The 27,829-nt window shown below is 37.4% G+C and overlaps 1 protein-coding gene across 1 annotated transcript; it reads right to left on the bottom strand.

Moving 5' to 3' along the window:
- Positions 1 to 564: 564 nt before the first annotated feature.
- LOC149297838 (platelet-derived growth factor receptor beta-like) lies at positions 565 to 25,828 on the bottom strand. Its single transcript, XM_089488056.1, has 22 exons — positions 25,786 to 25,828; positions 22,753 to 23,043; positions 21,412 to 21,678; positions 20,865 to 20,992; positions 19,049 to 19,217; positions 18,404 to 18,596; positions 17,568 to 17,683; positions 17,195 to 17,318; positions 16,220 to 16,440; positions 15,656 to 15,750; positions 15,207 to 15,339; positions 12,018 to 12,122; positions 11,547 to 11,657; positions 10,923 to 11,076; positions 8,476 to 8,639; positions 7,072 to 7,190; positions 6,326 to 6,448; positions 4,116 to 4,227; positions 3,592 to 3,691; positions 2,605 to 2,710; positions 2,229 to 2,470; positions 565 to 697 (listed from the first exon to the last, which is right to left on the bottom strand). Exons 1-22 carry the CDS (start codon positions 25,826 to 25,828, stop codon positions 565 to 567), a joined length of 3,249 nt encoding a protein of 1,082 aa, XP_089344182.1.
- Positions 25,829 to 27,829: the final 2,001 nt, after the last annotated feature.

The raw sequence follows: 27,829 nt of genomic DNA, 5'->3' as shown, positions 1-27,829 counted from the left end.
CATGCTCAATAGGCTGTGGACCACAGTGATATCCTTCAGGTCTGAAAAATATGACCATGTCTTCTGGAACAAGGATGGATATTTTACCCATACAAAAAACCTTGGAAATAATGTCAATCGGGTTCTGCATCAAAGGATAGGGGCATTTTTAAGACAATGAACTTGATGTATATGTTGGACCTGAACTTGATTTGTCCATTCTGACCCAGTCCAAGAATCAGCCAAACTTTTGTACCACATCTGCCCCAACTCCAAAAACGTCTTCATCGTATTTGTTTGCCTTTTTTGTGCATAGGGTCATTCAAATCGGGCATCCTACAATATATTTTTCATATAGAAAATGCATCTCTCTTTAATAATAAAGAACTATAGTTATCAACCATTGCCTATAGAATAGTATGTATTCAGCTGGTATTTCCTTTGGTCTGTCTTCAATATTCAGTTACTTCTTTGCATACTAATTCATCATTTAGCTCTATATTCTCAGCATCTTTTTCTCTGGAATGAAACATATCGCTTGCTGTAAAGCTGAGCTGTCGTTGAAAGTCTTTATGATGATGGAGGTTACAAAAAGCTCTCCTCTGTATCTTGCTGCTGATCTTCTTGGCAGACTTCACTTTCTATGTCTTGGCCATGCTGTTCCAGAGGGCTGTCGCACGATATTGTTGAAGATGTATTACCTTCATGTAACACAGAGCTGGAAAACAAAAACAAATATGTAATGAAAATGTTATCAACTTTTGTTGAAACAAACTTACAAAGAAGTAAAAAACAAGCAATAATAATTGTATACTACAAAGAAGTATGTGTGTAAAAAGTCAAGAACTGTATAGTTTTTAACCTTTTTTTTTTCCATATTTCACGCTCATAAACAGAAATTGGAGCCACTTGTATCCAAATACGTTTGATACAGTTGTAAGATACTGAACAAAATGAGTATAACTAGAGTGAAATTAAGGTGAAAAAATGTTGCCCTAATTAGAAAAGGTTTTATTTTCCCAGTTTATGGACCTGTATTTCCAAATTCATGTTGCAATGTTTACAAAATCAAAACTTAATATAAGGCATACTTTTTTTTTTGAGCCATTTAAGTGTTCTTTCATTATTTATTTCATTATTGTGGGCAAAACATCAAGTTCCGGAAAATGAAACCACACTTCCACTTCTATTTTTTAGTAATATGAAATGCTTTTTTCTTTCTTCCTACAAAAATAAAGTTGCAACAGTAGACGTAAAAAAACATAGCCATGGGTAATGAAGTGTTAATGTCGGAGCTTTGAGTGAGCGTCTACAGGTCATTAGGCCGGTCTGTGGAATGTGGGGCGCAGGAATAATGGGTCAGCTCTCCAGGATCGGGACAAAATCAGGGGTAGCCAGAAGCGTAGCTCTAGAGATGGTTTAGTGGCTGCAACAGTCATGAGGATTTACTTTTTAATATTACTTCTACTTTATAGTAAATATTTAAGTTCTGCAAGGTGTTTCTTTGTGAAATACTCCGCAGAACCATGAAGCCTTGCCCCTTTTTTGTTTTACAGCACACAGCAAACACATAACAATACACATCTAGATGAAACAAAGTGTGTAATCTGACTTGACTTGGTGTTCAGTGATCTGATTAGGGATTTATTAAACTGAAATCATTGTTTAGTGAGGTGAGTGAGGTTGCAAATATCCTAAACAATGTTTACTTCGCTGATTCATAAAAATGTATCATTGTTCCAGGAAACCCTGTGTTTAGCTTTCGGGGGAACCTATTACAGACATTTTAGTGACCTCCTCATGATTCTTTTTTACACAACTTTCATTATTTCACCTAAATGTATAGATCCATAGCTTGCTACATTCTAGATTCTGCAGACCTGTAAATTATTATAATTTTTTATTTATATAGCACCAACAATCTACGCAGCCTTTCTTACAATACATATACCAGTCCAGGACAAACCGGTACATTAGCTAAAAAGGGCCCTGCTTCCAACCTTACAGTCTACAGAGAGTTGGGGAGTCCTGTCATCCAAGGCTGATGCTTAACTTCACTGAAAATCATGGAGACTCAAGTACTGTGCATGTATAGGAGTTTTAAACACCATTAATGTGGTGCGATAAGGGCGCTTTACATATAATGGACAGCTGAATCAAATCAGATCACTGCACATACCCCTCAAATAACCTAAACAAATCAAACAAATCATTGAAAAGGACCTATGATTTAAAAAATATGCTTTTACCTTGGTCGACTTTCTGAAGTCTCATTCAGAACATTATCTGAATCCTCAGGTTTGGGATCCGGCAGAGGAATAATATAGTCATTGCTGTCAATTGGCTCCACTACTGAATACAGAATATTATTTGCTATAATTTCAGAGCCTCTCCCATGTACAAAGCTGTTGGTTTTAGTTATTCTGGGCATCACACGAACTACAGCAGGGTGATCGCTCTGTAAAAATTCTTCATTCACTTTTTTGTATCTCTGAAAAATATAGTTAAAGAGAAACTAGGATTAAAACAGATGCAGATATGATTTTCTATCACTTCCATCAAATCTCTTTATAGCTTATAAAGAATAATGCTAAATAATGTAAAGACGTAGAAAGTTTACCATACCTGCTTGTAAGTGTCACTTAGTAGGTTTCCAGTGAGAGCCACTAATTGAGTAAAAGAAGGCCTCTTTTCATACTTTTCATCCCAACATTTTTGCATAATTTCATAACTAAAGGGAACATAAAACATACACAAATGTATACCTGCAGTAGAATTCATTCTATTATGGAGTGATGAATGCATTAACAGAAGTATCACAAGTAGCCACTAGACACGAATAATAATAATACTACAATTAATAATAACAATAATAGTATTGGTCTATGGTAAGCAATTACTACTGCTCTTTCTGCAACATTTTTACTTTGGCAGAGTGAGGTTTTATGGGATTTCAAAATCAAAAGCTTGGATACTGTAACAATCATTAACTTGAGAGCCTCCAGTTTTAAACTTCTAAACCTTGGTGCTTTTTTTTTTTAGCACTATTCACAAAAGACAGAGGTGCTTTAGGCTTTGAGGACCACACATCAGACATAATTATTGGCTATCCAAGCTTCATAACAGAAAAACTGCTTGTTTTCAGGCTAAGATATTCCTATTTATGGCCCTCGAGACTGGGGTTGTTCACCACTGAACTCTGTACTGCAGTCAGTGATCTCAATAAATAAAATACATTTCACAGAAGGCATTTGGGAGACTCTTGTCACCGGAGAAAAGTCCTCCACCTCGGTGCAAATCAGTACTGATTGTCTAGCAGGGTCACTCTAGGTTGACAACGTTGTTTCTCTTAGGAAGAACATGGCGAGCATTGCGTTTGAAGGATCTTAGTTTCTTTCTCAGTATTTCTGCTAGAGATTCACATACGCTCTTTGTCATCTATCAGACCTTAGCACTGATCAGATACAAGTGAGCAAACAAAAAACCTAAGCCTCTGCAATGCTAAGTGATGCCCAAAACTGGGTGACCCCGTACCTATTTACTAGTATATGGGTCGGATGGTCAGTTACAGGTCCAAATTTATAATTTTTCCTTCAAGTAGCTCAAACTTACATTTCATCAGACGCATAAGAAGGCTTTGACATTCTATAACCGCGTTTTATGGCATTGTAGAACTGCTCATTCATCGGTAGCTCAGGATACGGAGTCCCACCTATGATTTTAAAAATTAAAAAAAATAAAAACACAAACATATTTCTATCCCATATGGAACTGATCTGCACATACCTACGTGAACGAGAGTTTAAAGGTTTTCTGTTATACACTGACAAAACGTTAATGAACAATGGAAAAAAAAATAAAGATATAGTGAAATCCCTTAAATCCATTTTATCTGCAAGCCTCAAGCCTTGAGTATAATACAATGCTAGTACGCACACATGGGGCTTTCCTGGGGTAGGCTACCTTCATGTAGGGACAGTTCTAGTCGCAGACAGCCTTTAGTGGGCAGAAACTGGACTGGTGGCAGGAAATTTTTGGAGGTAGTGAGCATGTCCACACACACAATAAAAGAACCCACCGTGAGAACAGATGAGTGTTCCCGAAGTACACACCTCTTTAACTTTGTTTAAACGTACCTAAAGTAAATATTTCCCAGAGTAGGATTCCAAATGACCAGACATCACTCAGTGTTGTGTACAAATTGTTGAAAATGCTCTCTGGCGCCATCCACTTAAGAGGCAGGAAAGTCTACAATGGAAACATCACACAAGTTACATTTTTTCATATAAATTACAATTCAGATTAATTTGAAACTGTATATAATGGGTATAGTTACAAAAAAAAAATCTAAGTGGTCATAAATTAATGGTGGCAGTTCAAACACACGTAGCAGATACCAGTATAAGAATGTTCCATATGGTCCATTCACTGATACCTGCCCCTTTGAGGCTTTGTCTGGCAGACAGCGAGGGTCATGTGATTCATGGTAAAAATATCTTCTTACCCCATTAGCTGTACATTATGAAGGTCCAAACCATGTGAATTTTTTCTCTATACCATTTAAACTTTCTGTATGTTCCTGTATGATCTATAATTCGTTTTAATTTAACATAATCCAAATGTTGTGATTATTAACAAAGCAGAATACTTATGTCTACAAGTCTTGGCGTCTGTAAGAATATCTCATTTCATATCTCCAACTATTTCACTGTAGATTTGGCCCTTTTAATACTCAGCTCTAGTTGCAGATGTCTCAAGGACAATTGTTTAAAATCTGTTAGGTACATGGGTATGCTGATTGTGCAATTCTACTTCTGCTTTAATTCTGATGTTAAATATGGATACTTCCTGGTTTGCATGTTGTAATTTGGCTTTCAGACATGTATCAGTGGGGCTTTCCAGATGCTGAGGACAAAAAGAGCCCAAAATGGAATTATGATGATAGAATTCATACAAGTTAACTCAATATTCCATCTTTTAATTGTATCATGGAAACAGGCTCTCATTTAGAGATATTAAAGTCACACCAACACCTTATTGTAGGTGTAAATATTTATACAGTTTGTTCCCAACAAGTTTTCTGTTGTTGGGAGAGTCATTTTACAACATTCTTGTCCAACTGTATAGAATACTTTATATCACAGCCGTTATTGTAAATGTTTTTTTCCTAGACCTGCCAAGATTCTCAAAGGGACAGGATACAGTCCCTGACAGCACCATCGAAAAAAAGAGTATACTATGAGTTAATATGCATTCTTTACAGAGAGGAAAAGGGGTACTTAGGGTGAAGCTGCAGCTCCCCATCCACCTGCATATTCTGATGATTCTTGCCACTGATTGGCCGCTTGAGACAACCACTCAGTGACAGGAAAGTGCTTCTACTGTAATCAATAAGAGTACGTTCCACATATGTACTGACTGTCAGTAAGGATATCACATGTCAGGATATCTGTTTGGTAGAAAATGCCTTCTGCACAGAAAATAGCATGTGTGTGTATGTGTGTATGTGTGTGTGTGTGTATATTTGTGTGTGTGTGTATGTGTGTGTGTGTATATGTGTGTATATATGTGTGTGTATGTGTGTGTATGTGTGTGTGGATTGGTGTCAAATGCATATGGTGAGGATTTAGCAGAATCCCGTCATGCATTTGCAAGAGAGACACTGTCTACACATCATGTTCAAGAGAGCCTGCTGCTGTGCTAGATAAAGATTTTGACTTTGGGTTGGGGACAATTGGCAAAGTAGAAGAAATAGAAAAGGTGCAGTAAATAGTATGATTTTTAGCATGATTTAGTTTATTTGCTAATTCCTAGTTTCATGTTAATTAAAACTTAGCAATAATGTGTGGGGGAATTAACAGCTGTTACTGTTCTGTGAATTAACTTTGTGCTGGACCCACATTCTGTGAGCTGTCTCAAGTTGACATTAGTTGGGCATCGTTAAAACACTTCAGACGGTTTCCCCGCAGCTTGTCTGGTTCTGAGGTTGGAAGGAACCTCGATGAGTTTTCTCCATGGAAAAGGCTGTGAAAGTCATTAGGCACTGTAAGGAGTACCGCTGGCACATTTCATGGAAAAATGCAAACCTCAGATACTTAGCCCCCTAATGTAATTTTTTTTACTGACATATTCACTTAATTGTATGTATCAGCAACTTCACCCGTGCTTTCCAGTTGAGACATGACATGTGCTTTAAAATCCCCAAATTTTCTAACAGCAACACAATTGGTAACACTTGTAAAAAAATGGGTACCACCACATGGTCAAATGACACATCACCCACTTCCACAAGCGTAACCCCTAATTCAAGACAGGCATGGACCTTGTATTTAGAAAAAGGACTTACATTGCCTTTGGAAATGTAGTTGGAGTCTCTCATGATGTCTCTGGCTAATCCAAAGTCACAAATTTTCACTAGTTTCCCATCACAGATCAGCACATTTCTTGCAGCCAAATCACGATGAACACACTGTGAATTAAAACAGGTTAACCATGCATCTCTCTATAGCCAGCTACTTCGGTACTGTAACATAGAAACCAAGTGACGATATATAACATAGGAGGAAACGTTTTTGTGTTTCTGTTACTAACATTGTGTGGACTAGTAATGTTTTTCCTACTTGTTAATAAAAATGTTCCCTAAGATGCAGGTATATTTTTCCAGTATTGCTAAAACAGCTACACCTCTCTCAATAGCCACATCACTCAATAATAAGGTCATTAAAAAAACGAATGGAAAACATGTTTAAAAATAATTTGTGAAACGTTTTAAGCAAATGTCAGAGAAATGTGGCAAATAGGAAATATATTTGATTTAAAAAATTATATTTTTTCTAATAAAAAAGGGAATATTCAGATAGATAGATAGATAGATAGATAGATAGATAGATAGATAGATAGATAGACAGATAGATGATCGATTATTTGGTAATAACTTTACAGAGAAAATGCATGGCTGATTACAGCCAGTGGCCCCGAAGGCTACTAAAACAACCAGGTGTAGTCTAGGATGCAGGTTTCCACTTCCTACAAGAAAGGACTACAGGAATCTAATGTCCTTCTACCAGAGGAATCATGGAAAAATCTACTTACATTCTTAGACGCCAGAAATTCCATCCCGGTCGCCACTTGGTAGCTAAAGCCGATTAAATCAGTAAAGCTTAGGACTGGGGATTCGTTTATAAGCGTGGAATTATTTGTCCTCTCTGGAGCTTAAGTAAAAAAAAATATATATTATTATGCAATAAAATCTCATTAATGTAGAAATATAAAAGGTTGAAGTCGTCAATAACTACTACAAAATGAAGGACCAAAAAAAAAGGTATAGTGTCACAGCTGTCATTCCCATAACTCTCAGCCATCCCAATAACTAGAGCCAGGATTCTGTTAGTTGTGCAAATATGCAAAAAGAAACAAATCGAGACGTGGTCCATTTTGTATAAGGGACATCAGGCAATGGGAAAGGTGGAGATGGCATATTGAATAACTAAATGACTGATTGATACAGGGGATAACACATTGCGAGGGATCTATAATCAAACTTGGGCAGCTCGGCATACTGAAAATGGGTACTCATTTCTTATTCCCGGAAAAAGTCATCTCTTAAAGGAACACGGCCATTAATCTGGCTTGATCCCTGATAAAAATCAGCCTCAGTCATACGACGGCTCTCTTACCGATGGCTACTGTGATATTACAGAGTGATTACCGGACAATTAAAACTACGCTCATCTGGCAGGTTCCAGAGGAGAAGCGTGAGAAGCTTGTAGCCGCTCCTCACATTAAGCTTTCCCAGTCTTTCAAATAACTACTTTTATGTACTTTAAACAAATTCAAAACTGTTGTATAGCCAAATCCTACATCACTCACAGTCTAGTGACAAAGTACAAATAAATCCTTCCCTGTGTTTACTTACGGACGAATGGCCAAATTAAACATAGGCCTGGTTTCAGAGACAATTTATTTTGATACAATACGAATGGACATAGTTGGCCAAAAATGCACATAATTTCAATACCTCCAGTAAATAAACCAATGGCAAAACTGTAAACAGTCAAAAGTACATAAACCGACAATATATAAACCACAGAATCCTTTGTTAATGAGCTTTGTAAAACCAGCATGGTTATAAATAAGTAAATTGTGATGGTAATAATGTGTGACAGTTTATGGGGTCCCACAGGGAGCCAAACGACGGTCCATTTCATACAAAAAGGTATGTGAACAACCCAACCCAAGATCAGGCAGCATTAATAATAACTAATATTAGGTTAAATCAATGAATAGTAGGCCTTACACTTTTTTTTTTATTTTGTGACGTCAATTATTTTAAAGAAAATGAGCCCTCCTTTTGTTCGTCTTATCGGTCTTGAATAATTATCATTCTTTTTGTAAAAACGCAGAATTCTTGCAATAGTGAACAGAAAAGGCAGATTCCCCATCACTTAACATCTTCCAATACTGAATGTCTTGTTAATCTTATAAAAGGATACTCACTTGATGGGGAATAATTCTCCAATTCATATGTAGTGCCATAGTTAGAAGGTTCAATGTCAGCATATTTGATTTCATCTTGTAGGTTTAACATTGGCACGTAATAGAGGTCGTCCTTACTCATATCCATGTATCCTCCATCGCTCTCTATGGAGAAGGAGTTTAGACTGGGGAAAAAATGGAAACATATTGAGGCAACTAGTGGCTTTAATAACTCCTCTCAGATATGCTTATTGTTTACTTGAGGCTGAAAATGATCATCAAAATTGAGTTTAGCACATTTGGCCTAATCTGAAATAAAAGTGTACTTTGAAATCTTGAGTCAAGTTGATATAAGATGTAGCCATGGGTAGGTGACAGCCAGAGAGGGGACTAAGGGGGTGGTGGTATGCCACAGAAAAAGAGCCACTCCAAAAAGACGGCACTGACCAGGAGGTCTGTCAATCAACTATTAATCCTAGTGGACTCTGGGTCAATCATGCTTGCAAGGAACCCAATCCACATCATTAAAATCTGTCCCATTTTGGATAGGAAATATATACCCTACAGCTAATCTTATTCTTTGCTAAGGACCGTATAGAACTGTTCCTAGCCATGGCATTTGGGGATGACCAGCCCATTTAAATCCCTAATCAGTAGAACCCTCAGTAACCCATACCGTCTTTTGCTATCAGTAGAACTAAAACTTTCTGAAAGCCATGGTTATGTTACCTCTTTTGAGGACGAGGAAAAACAAAGTACTTGATGATTGTTAGAGATCTTTTTTTCTCCCAGATAGAAGCTATTATGCTGTAAGGCAGATGCCCAGAATACATCCCATCCTGAGAATGCCTTAGGGGGGTGAATTTACTTCACAATACATTGCATTTCGTAAATAAAATTTAGCTGAAATAATCTAGTTGAAAATACCCTATTGCACAGTACTCCAAGGATTCAATTTATGTTCCTTGGTCGGAGTGGTGTAAATTAAAGCTTATGAAAGAAAAAGAAAACAGATTGCAAAAGTTATAGAAGAGAAAAAAATAGCAGATTTTCCAAAGAAGTTTAGGAATATCATGAGAAATAAACAAATTATATTCCTGGTTTTTTTTCAGCCACAAAAGAACACGTTTAACATTAACACAATGTGTGAACAATTTGGAGATCTAATTTACTTACTGTTTCCATCTAGAAATATATCTCTATGTTTTTAAAGAATAGAGATTTCAGCTAAATAGCAATTATTTTGTTGAAAAAAGGTAAATTTAGCTAATTAAATAAGACGAAAGTTCCGATTTCCCCATACAATGCGTGTATGCAGGGTGGGGAGAAAGATGGAGGTTTGCTAGGGGAGTTGGGATAAAGAGGTTAGTCCTGAGTCCCAGACTTATCTCTGTATTGCCTTAATTTTACAGAGGAGACCGGGCTCAGCATGTTCACGTAATGATGCTTGACCCCACAGCACATACAAGATGAAGCTTTGCATGGTATGTAAGTAGCATGTGTGTCTGGGTATGTTAGCTTGTGCGTGTGTCTGTGTATGTTAGCATGTGTATCTGTGTGTATGTGTATGTTAGCATGTGTGTCTGTGTGTCTGGTATGTTAGTATGTGTGTCTGTGTGTCTGGTATGTTAGTATGTATGCGTGTGTCTGGGTATGCTGGTATGTGTGTCTGTGTACGTAATGTGTGTGTGTGTGTCTGGATACGTTAGTATGTGTGTGCGTCTGGTTATGTTAGTCTATATGTCTGGGTACGTTTGTGTGTGCATGTGTTTGTCAGGGTATGTTATTGTGTGAATGTTTGTGTGCATGTGTGTTAATCAGAGTTTTAATGTCATCATGGTTGCCAGTACAGACCCATAAGGTCAACAAGAACTAGATAGATGTATCAGCAGAAAGATGGGAAGGAAGCAGAATTAACCACAAGTCATTCATGGGCAAGATCATAATAAAATTGGTTATTCTGGGGACCTTACAATATACTTGCAATCAAAATTAGTAAGGTCCCTGGCGCTGAGGGACACAGCAGTGTCAATTCGACAAGGTATACAGAGTTACAGCTGTCAAGGGAGAGTTACCCCAAGATCTGAGCCAACCTAACCCTTACCAACTAACCTCAATGATGTAATTATATGAGTTCCCTTCCACATCTAATTACCGCTAGCTCTGATGAAGACAGGTATCACCGTGCTGAGTATTACCGGTACTTTAGATAAATTTAATTCTGGTAATTAAGGATAAGTAGCAATATTCTATACACTATTAATGAAAAGTGCCACTAAAAACAGTGATACATTTTATTTCATCAAACGGAATCTCCCTATAATGTCTTACCTCTTATGCCACTATGAGAATGACTATGAGCGGGAGTAGGTAAAGGACACATGTGACATTCTGAGACATAGCTCTCCGTGCTCCTATCCATGTGATCATCAAGGAGTAGAACAGAAGTAAAATAAAAGAACAGGTACCTCTGCATCCTTTCGCCAGTAGATGTATTATTATACAACTCTGCGTCTTTTCTCCCTTTATCCGCATAATATTGAAGAAATGTATGCTTATTACGATGCAGGTAATCCACAAGGTCTCCAAAGCGACAGTATTCAGTTATGATGTACACCGGGCCTGAAAAAATTTACATATATGTATTATATATGTATCTACCAATCAAAATGTAACAGTAACAGTCAGTTCAGCTTTTAAGTAAAGTGTAATATTTTATTATTATTTTTACATTTTCTTACATGACTGATTACTATCCGATCCCTGATTAGTGACATTTTAGCCCATTGATTATTGACCAGATTCCCTGATCAACATCTGCGGCCTAAACTTGTACCGCTAAACGCCAGTTTACAGAATTTTTATTTTACAATATTTATAATATTTTTAATCTAGTAAATTGTTATCTGATTAATAATTAATGACACTATAGGTCATAAGTACTTTGTTGTTTTCCTATGTATAAAGTCATAGTTTTGCTATTACACATATTTATGATGCAAGAAGATCATAAGATTCTAGGCGCTGTATATTTCTTGCACTTGAGACAACTTTGTACGTAGTTCTCAAATGTATCGCGTTAAAACGATTACCTCCTTTCGTACAGGCTGCGAGCAAGTTGACAATGTTTATATGAGGACCCAGGTGGCTCATTATCTTCAGTTCCGACATGAGAGCCTGCTTTTCACTACTCCGTGCCGTAGCTACATTGAAAACAATGGAAATGTTAACAAAAGAAGCGGAATCAGACAAGTAACTTTGAACGTTTAGCAAATCTGGCTTTTCCAAAGACCCCCGACGCAATGCGTCAAAATAAATTGTTTGGTTTGGGATTTATTTTATGAATTTCATGCTAAAGATCAGCACCATCTTGGCTGAATATACTAAAGATAATGAATGTTCTGTTATGGTTAGCTTTTGTTCAGTTTTGATATTCTGTTTAAGGTTAATTATTAGGGATTTATTCATGACTGTATCTAATAAACAGGCGGTGCCCAGGACAACATCATATCTAACGAAACTAGATACAGCAAGTATGTAAAATCATTTAAGGAGCCACTTACACTTAAGCATCTTCACAGCTACTTTTGTGGTTGACTGGGCATGGCCTAATCCGTGGGCTGTAGCTTCAACCACCCTACCAAATGCTCCTGATCCAAGGGTACGACCTAAAGGACAAAAACAACAACAAATTACAAGAAGGAAATACTGAAAAGAGCTTTGATGGTCAATTATAAGGATCTCCAATATACGGAGCTCGTCTTTGGGTCTGTGAAGGTTCATATTTGATATGCTAATTTTTAAGAAATCGCCCTAGCTATAGCCCTAGCTATGAAATGCTAGGGTCTATACAGTTTTGTCTTTTCCATGGAGTAAAGGAGGCATTGGTTCCTTCCATCCTTCTTCACTATAAAATGGATATAGTCTGGCTAAGTCAACATCAGAGACTAACTGCACTCTAAGCATCATGCAAGGACGATTCCCTACCAAGAGAGCTATGGCTGTAGAGTGCATGTAGGACATGTAGAGTGAATTCCCTCACTGGGAAGTATGAAGGGCCATCCCCATTGACCTTTGTCTGATACAAGGACTGTGCTGGTCCTATGTAATGCATAGATACATCTCTCACAAGATTTGTATGTACATATGTTCACATCTTGCTGATAAGCACAAGTAAAGTAAAATCTTTAATAGCAAGAGAAATGAATAGGCTAAATGGAATGAATGGTTCTATGTTTCATTGGTAACTGACCAACTTCTGTGAGTTCAAGCATGCCTTATATTTCAGGGTAACTGGCCAGAAACATGTAAAATGTATACGTGTCTTGGAGAAATTGCAAATATATAATCTGTTCATAAGGGGTCATATATTTGTATATAGCTTATCTGCTCGTGTTTGAGGATTTTTCAGTATGTTTATATATGCAAGCCAACATCAGGGTCCCTACATTTTCTCAGCCATAAGATGTAGCAAAGATTGACTGATATGGAAAGTTAAGAGTAATTTAGTATATTAGTGTTGTTCTACATACAGACCACTAGGTGGCACTATTTACCTGTTCCTGTTTCTACAAGCCTAAAATCAGTTACTTCTGTGAAGCCTACTCGTCCCCTTTCTCTGTGCAATGAAAGACTGGTTAAAAAGAATCTCCTAATTTATGTTTGGAAGTAGGTGTCATAATGTATAACGAGCAAACTTTAATGCTCGTTAAAATGTGCCTTTAAACTAATGGCTTTCAAAGAAAAAGTAATTGTCAATTATAATTATCTGTAAGCGCATCGCTGTAGTTAGGCAATAGGCTGTATTTTCAAATGGCTTGTCGGAATTTTAAGTGCCTGCAAGCCTACGTGCGTTTTTCCTTACACCAAGCACAGGGAAATGTAATGTATGTGAATATCCGGGATTCTTCTAAAGAAAATGGCTTATGATTCTTTTAAATATTAACCCTTTAACAGCCCATCACAAGGAGTTGTAGCATCCTGATTGTACCAATACACTATGAAACAGTACCATGTTGGATTTTTAGGTCTCTTGCAAGTACAAAAATGCAACGAGAGGAAGCTTGGTAGCATCAAATCAGTGTAGAATGTTAAGGTGAGCCTACATGTCTATAATTTGTGGCAAATGTTCTGGAACTTTCCTTTCTGGCATCATGATCATTATCAAAAGCTTTATAGTGCCACCATCTGGCCAAATGGCATCATAATCATTACTAGAAACTTGTTATCCCTACCATCCGTTCAGGTTTTAAACACTTTTTGAATTGTATAAAACTATTTAATAGTAAATACAATAATCGTTATTATTAGAGTATAGTAAATGTATAGTGAATAAACCCTACAATGTTATTTTTTATACCCATGGGCATCAACTGCTTCCCAACAGGGCAAATAAGCAGATGCCCAGGGTTCAATTGCTTCACAGGGCCAATGGCTGCTAGCCCTAGTAGATGGGGAGAAGGCATGCATCTAAGGTAGATGGAGGGGAAGGCAAATGGGTTAAAATGGAGCAAGGAAAATGATGTAAACGGAGGCTATTGATATTCATCAATTATATGATCGACATAGGATACCTCGTTTAAAAGTTAGATAGTATGTCAATCCTGCCAGTAGGATACAGTCATTCCAGGGTGTTGATTTGTATCAATATGATTGAGGTCACATGATTTTTTAATATTCATAACAAATGTTAACAAGCGTTGCTTTTAGGGGGCGATTTAATCTTCCCAGTACTGTATATCTATATGCACATGAATATATATAAACAATATACAGTATGTATATGTATATATAGATTATGATTTATCTGATCATGGGCGGCCCTGCCACTATACTAATGTGAAACGTAACTAAAAATCTGTGAGCATTTGCCAGGCATATGTTAAGTAAATTAACATTTGGAACATTATTAGGTGGGTGACTTTTGAAAAGTATAGAATTTGAACGCCATATGCTCTTTTTACAGATTGTTTAAAAGGTGCAGAGCGTTTTACATGAATATGAAAGCATGGAAATCAAAAGGTTCCATAAACAACTGAAGGCCATGAAACATTTAGCAATATTTTATGCAAGCTGTAATTATTGCGTACATAGCAAAAATACACACTCTAACCCTAGGAAAAAGTGAGCGATATTGCATGTTTGATATATATATATATATCTTTTAAACTTTTTTTAAACTTATAATAAAGGTGCAGGCTTTCGTTGGTTAATGACGTTAGAAGACTACCATCTCACTACCATCGCACAGGCTTGTTACGGGTCCAAATTCAGTCCTTGGAAATAATTTTTCCTTTGAAATCAATAAAAGAAGAAGCAGCCAATGACATATTTGCTATCTGAACGCAGGTGTTTTGCGAACAAACATGTGATTGTCTGCTGCTTCTGGGACTTCAATAGGAGAGCTACCGAGCCTGAGCATGATGTTTATGTGCCAATGCTTCCTGGTTTCAGTAGACACAGCCTAGGGAGGACATTAACTAGACATCTCCTTTTCTAACCCCAATAACGAAATCATGCCTGCTCTAATTTACATGAAGTAAAATGCATTTCAGTCCATGCAAAATGGACTATGGACAACTTAGCCACCCTAGTTCTTTAAGTGACTATGTGATGATGACTAAGTGACTTTAAGTGACTATGTGATGATGACTATGTGACTAAATGTGATGTTGCAGCTATGTCATTCTTGTTTTAATGGAGATATGGCTTCTGACAAGGACACCCAAAGAGCCTATTTCTTTTTATTTTACCTAAAACTAGTTTGTCTCTGGAAAACTCCCATGTAGAATCATACGGAAGCTGGAGCGGGTCAACATAAATATATTCATGACCGTCCGAGCTGACTGATTCAATAACCTTCCAACGAATCTCATAACGAGGTTTCTGTAGATAATAAGAAAAGACAATAGTAAGCAAGAATTAATGTGTAAACCTGGATTGTTCACAAATATTATAGTTACTAATAGTCTTAAGTTTAAACATATACAATGAGCAGAAGTACTTTCAGTTACTTTATGGCATTATAAATTAGACATGCTGGAGAAAAATGTTAGATGGGCCACGCTTGCGTGCAAATGTAGATAGTCTAGACGTAGCCTAATTTAGAATATTGTCATTAAAAGATAATTATATACTTAAAATACATTTTTTTTTAACTTATCTTCCAAATATTGGTTGTGTTACAAAAAAAATTGCTTACCTTTTGCCACAAAACAATTAGTATTATGAGGGAGATTACAACTAACACCCCTAAGGCAAGTATGGTCGATATAAGGACAATTTTGAAGGGCAAATCTGCAATAAGAAGAAAGATATATATCAGAGTATTCATACATAAGCAGAAACAAGGTTATTCCATTTTCCTATGTGTGTCTCCCTGTAATATGAATTTAAGTCCGTAAATCATGACATTTTTACTTTGCAATCTTTGAGTTCCTTCAACAGGTTTAATGTGTAAAGCCTCTTATGAAAAAATGTCTATGGGTGTTGGTTATTATTGCAGTATGCGGACCTCTTTTTAAGTATATTTTGCAAGATATGCTGGGAATTGCTGTGTAATTTATTTTATTGGGACAAATCAGCAATAAATATGAATCCTCAGGAGGTCGGTACAGATTCTCTTGTATCATCTTTTTAATAATTGCAACACATTCTCCTTGAAAATACACAGATATTCTGACGTGCCGTATATATATATATCTACCGGTTTAATGAACCTTTACTATCGCTTTAAGCAATTTCTCATCAAATCAAGTCTACTTACGATTTGGCACAAGTGTGACATCTCGATTGTAAGAACCAAATGCATTCTGGCCCAAACAGCGAACCGCAATTGAGTCTTCCACACTTCGGAAATGAAGCACACCCTTCACGATGTAAGTGCCGTGATCCTTAATCTGGGTGGAAGTCAAATTCGTGTCGAAATCCAGCTGTGAGGTACCATTGTCTAGACGCATCCATGGCTCCCAACCTTTACTGTTACATCTGAGTTAAAGACAGGTGAATTAAACTTAGATTTTTTATTTCTATGGCAACAACATATCAGTGCCTGATTTTTCTCTCCCCAAAAAATAGGAATGAGGTAAAGTTCTTAACCGATTAAATCATTATTTCTGGGAATAGGATAGATTCAACAGTACTAGGCGACAATGTTTCAAATGCAGAATTCAGCTATAACATTGTTCAACTAAGCAGAGTGATTGTCTGTAAAAGAATTAAAACATGCAGATAACTTATCCTTATGGGATATAAATATGTGCTTCCATTTACTAATAGGTAATGAGGAACAAATAATATGCTTTGCCTATTAATAAATGGCTAATGAGTATTACTGTTTCACAAGGCTGAGATATACTTTTATGTGATAAATAGTAACCTTATCATGTATTTCCATGTTTCACCCAAGGACTTAACCACCCATGATCCTCTTCCATTTAGAAAGCTAGTTCTTACAATTTGGAAGCCTTTTGGAGATTGGAACATGACACCGATTGTGCAGCCTAATTTTGTAAGTATTTATGTCACAAATGGCATCAAATGCCCTTATGTGAGCCACGTATTGTCACAAAGGTAACAAAATCGGTCTCTCAATTTTCTAGCACTTGTGAAGAACTGCTGCAACACCTTAATGCGAGATGCAATATGAAGGCAAAAGGCCCCGGAGGTTTATGGCTGAGAATGGAATTTATAAATGAATTATGGATACTCAACATAAAAGTAAATTACCACGCACAATTACCTTTTAAGTTCACTGCAAGTGTACCATGTTATTGCAGGCACTGGAAATCCTTTGGCAAAGCAGGTCACTATCTGCCCACCGCTCGTTGGGTGACTGTCAACCACCTCTAGTATTTCTGCTGGCACTGTACCAATGGGAAAGAGCACGTCAGTTATGCTGTAACAACACAAATTTACTGAATATCATGCAGCTGATCCTGCCCTTTATCTTGAGGTCCATCGCCCCACACTGCAAAAGTATGTAATGTAGCATGAGGCTATGTGTACCCAAACGGTAGATATTTCCAGCAGACATATTACTTCTGAACTAGACGTACGCAGCGCAGGGAGGGATCCGCTTGAATTCGCTAGTCACTGTGCTTTCTAATACCCACCATTGACCTGAAGGTAAAAAGATATCTCCTGAAAATCATCTTCGTGAAAAACTCTGATTGTGTAAAGCCCATAATCTTGTTCTTTTACTCGTACAATAGAAAGATCACTGATGTATCTGTAAGATAAATCGTAAAGAGTAGTCATCAGCTTGTGCTATCATTTGATGGTCTTGAAGCACTACCAAAGATAGTTAAAGTATTCATACATTTACAGATTATATTGAAGAGCACGTGTGTATGAGCAGTGCTGCCCTACAGGCATAGTTTCCTACAGAACACACGTGTATGTGAGAAGGTTGGTAGAATCCTGCTTGTCTGTGTGGTATTTAGAGTTATGGGATGTCCTAAAAGGATCTTGCTACCTACCCCTGAACCCCAAAGCCATACAGGCCACAGATGAGTAAACATACTGTCACCCTTTGCACATTTGGTAGTAAGGTTGCCATGTAAGCCATTTTTTGAGGGGCACATACACATTTCGCACGTTGCTGACCACAATTTCAGAGACCAATGGTGCTCCTACCTTAAAGTAGAAGGCTCTGTAGAGGGCCATGTAAGCCTGTGTGCTATCATCTATCGCTAAAAATGGGATTCTATGCAGGTGGCTTGTCTTTTCACAGACCTCTCAATCTGTTTATCATCACAATTTTAATTTCTTTCTTTAATTTTCTCAAAGGGTGATCTTCTTTCCCCAAACCTTTTTGACATATATGGCCCAATCGTTTCAAGAGTTTCCGTATAAATACATTAGGGTCATTTACTGATTGCATTATCTTAATAACCACATGGGGGCAGTGTTCATATATATAAAAAAAATAATATACTGAAATAATCACCTGGTTTCACTTATATTTCTGTTCACAATTGTTAATTGGTTGGTATTGTCCTCTGCCAACGTAAGATTGTCTTTTAGCCATACGACAGTGGGTTTTGGATAAGCTTCAATGATCACTTTAATGGATTTACTTGTGTGCAGGTCAGCAAACTGAGTGGTAGTTTCTTCTGTAATGAGCGTCACAAAGCCTCGTTCTATAAACAATACAACTTGATTAAAAAAAAAGGTTAAGCAGAGCGTTTAGCAAGATAACTTTAGCTGTCATATCAGAAAAGTAAGCTAAGCAGGCCTGCCATTTTATTCTTCTCACAATACCTTTAGATACATGGTACAGTGCTATGGAATTTGATGGCGCTATATAAAACAATAAATAATAATAATAATACATGAACATAGCCTTTCAATTTTGTCTTCTACTATGGCAACAAACCATTTCAACCTATCAGTGTGCTTTTGTCACATGGTCGTTAGCAAGAAGAAATCTTACCCTAGAAATTTTTGGTATGGTTAAATAGTTATTTTGGTCAGATTTCTGGCCACTTCAAATTAATTGCAAAACTTTTGCTGTTCACTAATAGGTGAGCAGCCGTCAGGTTAAATAAACAAGACATATTAAATGCTGTAAGATACCAGAAAAATTGAATACCTAGAACAGTGATATTGACGTGTTTTACCACAGAATCCCCAATAAACATTTCTTTTGCATCGCATGTATAAGTTCCCGAGTCTTCCGTCTCTGCATTTTCAATTGTCAAAATTGAACGCAGGACATTGTTTGGTAAAAATAACAGATCAGGGTCCCTCGATGACCTAGCCTATAAAACAAAAAATGATAAAAACAGATATTAATTTCAGAGGCTGGGGAAAAAAAGAGTACGTTATAGGTAGATCTGAATTGCTCTAAACAAGAAAACGTATACTGTTCTTACTTTATGTTGCTAGGTCAGATCCCTGTTAATAAACATGTCCACAGAGAATATTTGTTGTTCAAGGGGAGGAAATCATTGATAATGTCTAGGAATAGCCTCAAGAGAGCAATGTATTGTGTTCCAGGGGAAAAAAATGATCCAATCTTATGGGTTATTTTTTATAATAAGCCGAAAACTGAGGTTTTAAACCTAAATTTTACTCCAGATCTTTTAGCGCTATAATTGAATACTGTCTAGGAAGGCTTTTTGTTTTTTAAGGCAGTTTCCTTAATGTGGTGCGTAGACTTTTTTTTCCTATACAAGCCTTAAAATGACAGGGTACCGATCACCCAAGATATATATTTTATATGGGACAAGACAGAGATGCCCCTTTCTCCACTACTATACTGCATTAACAAATTACGCTCTATTAGCATGAACAAAAACTTTAGGGGAACTGGATTAGATTTTTCGTGTCTTTATATAATGCGGTTGCTCTTATGTACCCCATGTTTTGTTTAGTATTTATTTTTTGGAAGAGATAAACAGTTTTGCAAATATATGTTTTTATCAGTGCATTAGTGCTATCAATTGCATTGATGATCTTAACCAAGGTCTACCTAGGACAGTAGATGGAGGTCCACCTGGCCACTTATGTAAGAGACTGGACATGTCTTTGAGACAGTCAATAATAAATACAAATAGCTGGTTAATTGTGTTAATGCCTTAATACCCCACCAAGCTAATTCAGTTAGGGGGGCAGCACAGTATGTGGAAACGGAACACTCCGGATTGAAGTCTATTCTTTTCATGGGTAATGGGAAATCATTTGTTTTGCTGTGAAACTGCTCTGTATACAGAGCAAAGAAAAGTTAAAACCTTTAAAAACGGATAACAGCAAAGCATAAATTTGTGCAGACGGTCTAGTCCTTTCATGGTAACAGATAAACTGTTCCAGAAGTCAGGAAACCATCAAAAGTACTAACAGCTTCTGTTATTCTGGAGGATTAAAAAAAGAGATGTCTGGCGCAAAACTATTTTTACAGTCAAAATTTCACCATTCCAGTTCTTCCATTTTACAACATAACAAATCTGCAGTATGTTTGATCACTGACACCCAAAAGTAATCTCTATTTATCATACCCCCATATAAGTATGTGAATCAGAGCAGCCTTCTTAAAAATCAAGTGATTTCCTCCCTGGTTGGTTCTGGCAGCATGGAATAATTAGTTTAGCAAGGTTTGCCCTAAAGGCCACTGAAATTCCCCCCGTATGAAAATACTTTAATGCCGCATAACGGGGGCCAAAAGAAGAGGAAATAGCATAGATTGCAAGCATTGGCCACCAAAGTTGTAAAGAAGTTTACTTTTATAGTAGTATAGATGCCTCAAGTTCTAGGCATACAATTACCCTGATATGGACAGAACAGTGCAAAATAAAGGCAAATTATTGAGGAATCTCCACCATTCAGCTTTTGTGGAGTAATGAAAATTATCTTTGGCATCTCAAGGTTACTGAGTATTTAGAAATTTCAAAGCTGGAATTGTTACTTACCTCCCTATTAGGATATTCCCAAGTAAAGGTTAAAACATCATTTCCGTAAGTAGTGCACATCACTTTGATAGTTTCACCCTTTTTCACTAGAGTCTGTGATGCTTCGAGGGTCATATTAAGGATTGAAACTGAGAAAAAAAAGCTTGTTAGTGAATTGATAACTATATATATATATTGTTATTTGGTACTCTGCTGTAACAATTTCCTAGGATTGCATTTGTAAAGACGGCTGCTGTTCTTATCGTTGTGCCTTGTACCTATTTCCATTGTGCCTTACATTACTGTGATATTGTGTCATGAGAATTGAAAAAAAAAACTATATATATATATATATATATATATATATATATATATATATATATATATATATACACATTGTATATTACTGCGGGATAGGATGACTACATTAATCACTAGGAAATGCACCATTTTTGAACTTTCATCACTAATCACTGTTAACTTTGTAGGTTGCAATACTTATTTATTGCATTCACTTTCTTTGCAATAAAAATTGTGATAAATAAAAATAGCAATGATTCCATGTTACCATGTAGCGTGTATACGTGATATGTATCGGAGACCTCCTCAGTTCCATTAAAAGAAGCTTTGCAATAATATGAGTTGTCTTCGAACTGTCCAGTGAAACCTTTTTTGCTGTCATAGTGAGCAGAAGCAATTTCTGTGTCCATTTTCCTTATATGCAAAGTGACGTTGGCATCGGGGTTGGTGACACGGCATGGAATGGTAGGTACGCGGTCGGAAGTTTTGAAAACAAACTCCTCATCGTGTTTGATTGGGATGAACAACATGGAATCTTTTTCATGGGCAGGAGGAAAAAAAAAAAAAGAAATATCAGACACTAATCTTTTTGCTTTTATCTGTAATGTACCAAATTAAATTCACAGTAAAAACTATTTTATTTGAACGTCTAGGATGATTACATGATTTACTCTACAAGTCCCCTACCTAAAATATCCATTTTAAGTACAGCTCAAAGTCACTAGAGATAGGCGAGTTTTAGCCAAGCTCTGTTGTGGCCACATCCCATTTAGTTATTCATATTCCTGGTCCAATTTCATGTCATTTAGTATCCTGTCTCATCTATTACCAGGGGACAGCTAGGACCTTCTAGCCCGAGGGACAGCAAAAGCCAAGTCTATGATGGGAGTCTAGATTGTTATTAGTTAGACTTTTATGCCACACAAACCTAAAATCTCCAGCCTAGATATACTGTTGTGAAGGAATTATTATTATCATACAGGTTCTTAGCTTGGAGTCGCTAATTGTAAGATATTACCCAGGCTGGAATTCCCTACCTCATTATGTCCGACTCTTCCCCGTCAATTCTAACTTTAAACTCTCTCTACAACCCACATATTCAGAGAAGCATACAATATGCCTTCTTCATACTTTTAACCATCATTCTGAAGTAAACCATCTGTTTCACCCATCTGTTCCCCCATTCAGTCTTAATTCATATATATTTGCAAAAAATCGTGTCACCACTCTACTCTACATTTGTTTTACCTATCTTGATAGCAGACTACATATTTCTGTGTGTTTTTTTGAGGTGCAAAATTTGATAAAGAAATTCCTAGACATGCCTGGAAGCTCTCTAAGTTTGCCCTTTAGGTTCTAGGTATTAGAGAAGATCTTTAGGCCTCCTTGGCAGCTCTTTATTCTCAAGGTGGGTTGAGTGATATTGGCTTAGTCCACAAGCCATTTTAATATATGGTGGACTGGCTCTGCCCCCTAGCCCTGATTGCCTTGACCCAGCTCTGCTCTCCCCAGCCTCCATACGTAGCCAGAGGCTCAAAGTTCAAAAACATTATTCCATATAATTATTAAAGATCCTGCTACAATGTACTTTATGCCAAAGCAATCTAACCTGGTACAAAGATGTAGACGGATTTCCTTTCTGTTTCTCCATTGGTTTGATTGTATAAGCATGAATATAGTCCTGTGTCATGGCCAGTCACGTCAGAAAGGGTGAGCTTATTAATGAAAAGCCCATCTTCACTCTCCAGTGTTGAGTCAATGAAATGTTCTTCATGCTCCCACACGGTCTTTACGGAGGCAGTACAGGTTAGCAAGAAATTGCTGCCAATATTAAGGATAATCTCTGAGTCTTGTGGTGTGATCTTCAAACAGAAGCTTTTGGAGAGGATCATTAAGAGACCTTGGGAAAGCAAAATAGTTGTTTTAGAAACAACACAATAAGTGTTCATCCATTCACTAAAACAACATTGTTTTGGAGTCTGTTTTAGAGATTAACAGCCCCTGGCTAGTGTCAGAACGGTAGGTCCTTTTTGGCCTCAGTACAAATAATGTAGCAAAATGTGGTCCCTGCCTTCCAATAAGACATCAGTCTCAGTCTATGCTTATAAATAATTGATGATATAATTGCTCTACTAATTGTGCTATGTATGAAAAGAGATTCCCGGGTTTCAAAATATGATTGAACCATTGAATTGATACTATTTATTAGACCATTCTGTTGGTTGCTATGGTATGAACCCTTTTAAATGATGATGATGATTTAGATATGTTTTATACAGAGTCATCCAAGCTATGGTTGAAGTTGAAGAACACTGGGGTTGGTCCTTCTTCCTTGTAACCTCCACTTCAGTAAATAAATCCAGCGTTTTTTAAATAAGTTAGCTTTTTAACACCTCACAATGGGAAAGTCTCTAATCTTCATATCATTGTTTTTTCAAACATTATTAAATGTGAAATGTCATTAGTAGGAAGTTCATAAGCAGCAACTGCAGCATTACTCATAGCTTCTGAGTAAGTAAGTGACTCAGAGCCCCTTGCAGATGCTTACGCTGAAATGAGTTATATGAGCAAGACACGGTGTCTTATGGGGCCAGAATAGTTTGCCTTGGAGTTTGGTAAATGGGGGTTTGTAGGTGTAACTATATACATGCCGAAGGGGTGCGTACGGCATTGCTTTGCAATGAGCTGCACTCTACTTTAGCACTCAAGTGGTTAAACTGTGATGGGTGGAGGTGGAATGCTGGCTGACTAAGGCATAATCGAGCTACGTAGATTGGAAGCATTAAAGTCAGATTCCTTTTCTCTTAGTGGAGCAAATCCATTCCCCAGATCCTTTATTAATATATTAAACAGAGAATTTCTGGGGCAACCGGTCAAGCCTCAGTCTCCCCATTGAGTGCTTGTCACTTTCAGCCCTGGCTCTTTATCTTTAGATAAAATGAGTAGAATTCAGATTAATTAATACAAATCTTTAACTTTTTTTTTAGATCTCAAATTGTACAGTCATGTGAAATAAATACTGGTGTTTACAGAATAACATAAAAATATATATCTATTGAATATCCACTTTATTTTTAATAATAATGTCAAGAAAGCTTTGCATAAATAGAATAACAAGAAATTTGACCCTAATATACAAAAGGAAAGATCATGTTGGATTTTAGTTTCTCCTACAAGTCGCCCTTCATACATATTGAAAAAAATACTGAAAATTTGTAGATATCTCCCCGACAATTACACTAATTGAGTGTTTCAAGACAACCTATATCTAAACCTTATATGAAAGGCTCTAAGAAGTAGAAAGTAAACATTTACCTGTTAGGAGTCGCAAATACATTTTCAATGATTCTTCTGAAAATCCAAGTAGGTAAGTTGGATTCTGTTAAGAGAAATTCAAGGTAAAATGTGTTTAGTTTTTGATAATTGTGATAGATAAAACTCCACATCTCTGTAGTAACATATTTACTGCTGAATACCAATTTGAAATATTGTAGTATAAGAATAGTAATACCCAAAACCGTGTTCGGTAGCATTAGAGTAAAAAAAAAGGAAACATCAAAGACAAAAAAAATACTTTTGGGGAGAATACGAGAGATATCAAAGACAAATAAATACTTTTCTGCTGTTTTCTTTGAATCACAGATGTTACATTTTTGGTTGCATTGTCAGTTTTTGCTTTAATGTGAACTTGGACATTTATAAATTATATATATATATATATATGTATATATATATATATATATACATATATATATATTTATTTATACACACATAATGCAGAATCGTCAGCAAGAATTCCGATGCTGATATTATCTAGGATTGGTGTGAAACATCCCAAAGGGCTGCTTTTAATAAATTGCTTGCTATTTCTTGCATGTAGCCCAAGACAATTAAAATAGAAACCTGGGACGGGGGAGCCTCTGGGAAATTGTACAGCTACCATTATTGAATAGGAAATTGTTAAGAATTAATTGTTTCCCTTACTAAAAGAATACATATGCCATTTAAAAAAAAAAGACGTATATGTTCAATATTATGCGTTATAAACATGTTAAAAATAGCTGTACATATTATGTCATATGTTGGTATCCCTGGAAAGAATTTTGAGTGGGGACAAAAGACAAGCAAGACTACTGGGAATTCTGACGTTTAGGGTCTTGGGTTAATGGGGAGAATGAGTCACACATTCTAGAGCTGACTCTTTATTGTAATGGTATCTGCTTGGCTGCTTGAGCGCAGGTGACCTCGTTCAGAAAATGTAGTCTCCTGGCAAGTAATGGTTTTCATAAAGGCTGTAATTAAGATCATTTTGTTATCATCAGCGAGCCACTACAATAGAGCTTTTGTGATGGCTTGTTAAGGGAGTAATATTTGAACTGCTTCAGGGCCAGCACAGTTCTCAGCATTTTCCTCTATCCAATACTTTCCATTTGCACTTCTGTGATTGGCCAGTTTTCCTGCTTTAGAGAAGCATGTGGAAAGTTTCAAGCAGGTCCGTCCTTAACATAGGGGCAAACGGAGCACCTGCCCTAGGCCCAGGCTTACATTAGGGAGCCCATGGCAGCTCTTCCTTGACAGCCATCATAGCCTGGAGGTCTGTGCATCCTCCGGCATAGACCTCTCCACAAACGATTCCACCTACGGGACCTCATCAACTTCTGGTGCAGTGTGCTAGAGTACGACATCGCCACGCAAACTGCTAACAACGACAATGGTACAAATAAAACTCAATAAAAATAAACAGGAATTAGGAACCGACATCTAAAAAATGTCAGTACACCACATTAATGATCTCTTCACTTCATCTGAGATCTATCTACTTCCTTTGTGACGTTATAGTCAGGTCAAGGAAATCTGACTTTGGTAGTTAAACATTGGTGGACAAAATGACACTTTTCTCAGAGACTGTATGCATGTGAAGTACTTTCGCATAAAAATGTATCTAAATGGGTTTTCTACTTCAGGTCTAAAGGGTTTGCAGACAAGATAAGTGTCAGGAACCAATTTTTCACTGCCTGAACCGTGGCTTTTTTATACCTGTGGCGTTTACATCTGCGACCACTAGTGGCCACCCTCCGCCCTCTGGAGCACTCAGAACTCAGGTGTGCCTTGTTACCTGGGTTGAGCCCTAGTCTACATCCAGCTGGGCCTTGTTACCTGGATTACCCTGCCTTTATGAACCTGCCCTGCCCTTCAGTCAGGGCCTTTGTATTGAAGTCTATGGACCTTCCTGCTGTGGCTCTGCACCTGTACTGTTCCTGGTTCCCTGCTTTGTGTCCTTCCAAGTGGACTCCCTGCTTTGTGTCCTTCCAAGTGGACTCCCTGCTTTGTGTCCTTCCAAGTGGACTCCCTGCTTTGTGTCCTTCCAAGTGGGCTGTGTGCCTTTCGTACCCTTCCAAGCGGGCTGTGTGCCTTTCGTACCCTTCCAAGCGGGCTGTGTGCCTTTCGTACCCTTCCAAGCGGGCTGTGTGCCTTTCGTACCCTTCCAAGCGGGCTGTGTGCCTTTCGTACCCTTCCAAGCGGGCTGTGTGCCTTTCGTGCCCTTCCAAGCGGGCTCTCTGTCTGTCGTGCCCTTCCAAGCGGGCTCTCTGTCTGTCGCGCCCTTCCAAGCGGGCTCCCTGCCAAAAGACTTATTACCTGTATTTTATTTTGCCATACGTCCGGTTACTTGCTTAGACTATATTACCCTTATTTGCTGGTCCTGTTATATACATGAAATACACTGCATTACCTGGATTTCTGTTTGTGGTGTCTTTGTTTGCATAATCATGCACCGTGGGTTACATACTGAACCCCAAGTATTCCCTGCGCATGGGCTCCTACCTGACCTGATCACCCGAGTCCTGACAATAAGTGGTATCAGTGAATGAGTAACGGTGGGTCAGACAGTGGTTGTTTAACATAACACAATTATTTTGCAATGGTTTATGTCACTGCCAGGGTGCCAAAATTCCATTCGCTAGATTGGTTTCCTGTACCAGAATCCCACTGTGTTAAATGTGTTGCACCCCTACAAAAAAAGATTGAAACTATTCTACTTAAGAACAGTACTGGACTCGCACAGTTCCTTGAGTCCAAAGCTTCCATCGAACTTTAAAACTCTCAAATTATACAATATCCTCACAGACTCTATATGAACTAATGTCCGATTAAAGATTCTATAAACATTGTTTTTGTATATCTATGGAAAACGTAATTTCTAATACCATTCTAAGTAGTAAGATTGCTCCACGTGCACATACTTGTGGAAAACGTGTGGAATACTGTCTTTGTAATCTGCACAAGACCATTTTGGATGTCATACATAAAAACTATCCCAGTTACGAGTTTGAAAAGTGGTAATGCCTACTGACTGGAACACAACATGAATTGTTATAGTGTTAAGACCACTGTAAACACATTGTACCCCAATCACTTTAATATTTGTTTTAGTTGGTTTAGCTGACGAGGTCACTGGTAGGAGATTTAGTGTAATTTTTTGAGGTGTCTTCTCGAATTACTGAGTTACTTCTAGAAAGTATAAGCAGGACAATACATTTCCCGTTGTTTCTATACACATTATTTTGACTTTAAGGGCTGTAGAACACTGCGATTCACTCATACCCAGCAGGTATTCGGAGCTACTAGAAGGGGAAACAAGGACACAAGGCCTAGAGAGGAACACTTAGGAGGTACTGGGGAGCCCG

Source organism: Sceloporus occidentalis, unplaced genomic scaffold, assembly GCF_023333645.1.
Source record: "Sceloporus occidentalis isolate IW3139 unplaced genomic scaffold, rSceOcc1.0.p SCAF_36, whole genome shotgun sequence".
In the NCBI taxonomy this organism is placed as follows: domain Eukaryota; kingdom Metazoa; phylum Chordata; class Lepidosauria; order Squamata; family Phrynosomatidae; genus Sceloporus; species Sceloporus occidentalis.
Note: the sequence above shows the minus strand (reverse complement) of the source record. Positions and strands in the feature narration are given on the sequence as shown.

Coding starts and splice junctions, on each gene's coding strand:
- LOC149297838 (XM_089488056.1), bottom strand. CDS start 25,828: ATGTCGTACTCTAGCACACTGCACCAGAAGTTGATGAGGTCCC. Junction 18,597..19,048: donor CGTCAATATCACTGTTCTAG/GTATTCAATTTT, acceptor TATTGTTTATAG/AACGAGGCTTTGTGACGCTC. Junction 11,658..12,017: donor AGCTGTGAAGATGCTTAAGT/GTAAGTGGCTCC, acceptor TTTTCAATGTAG/CTACGGCACGGAGTAGTGAA.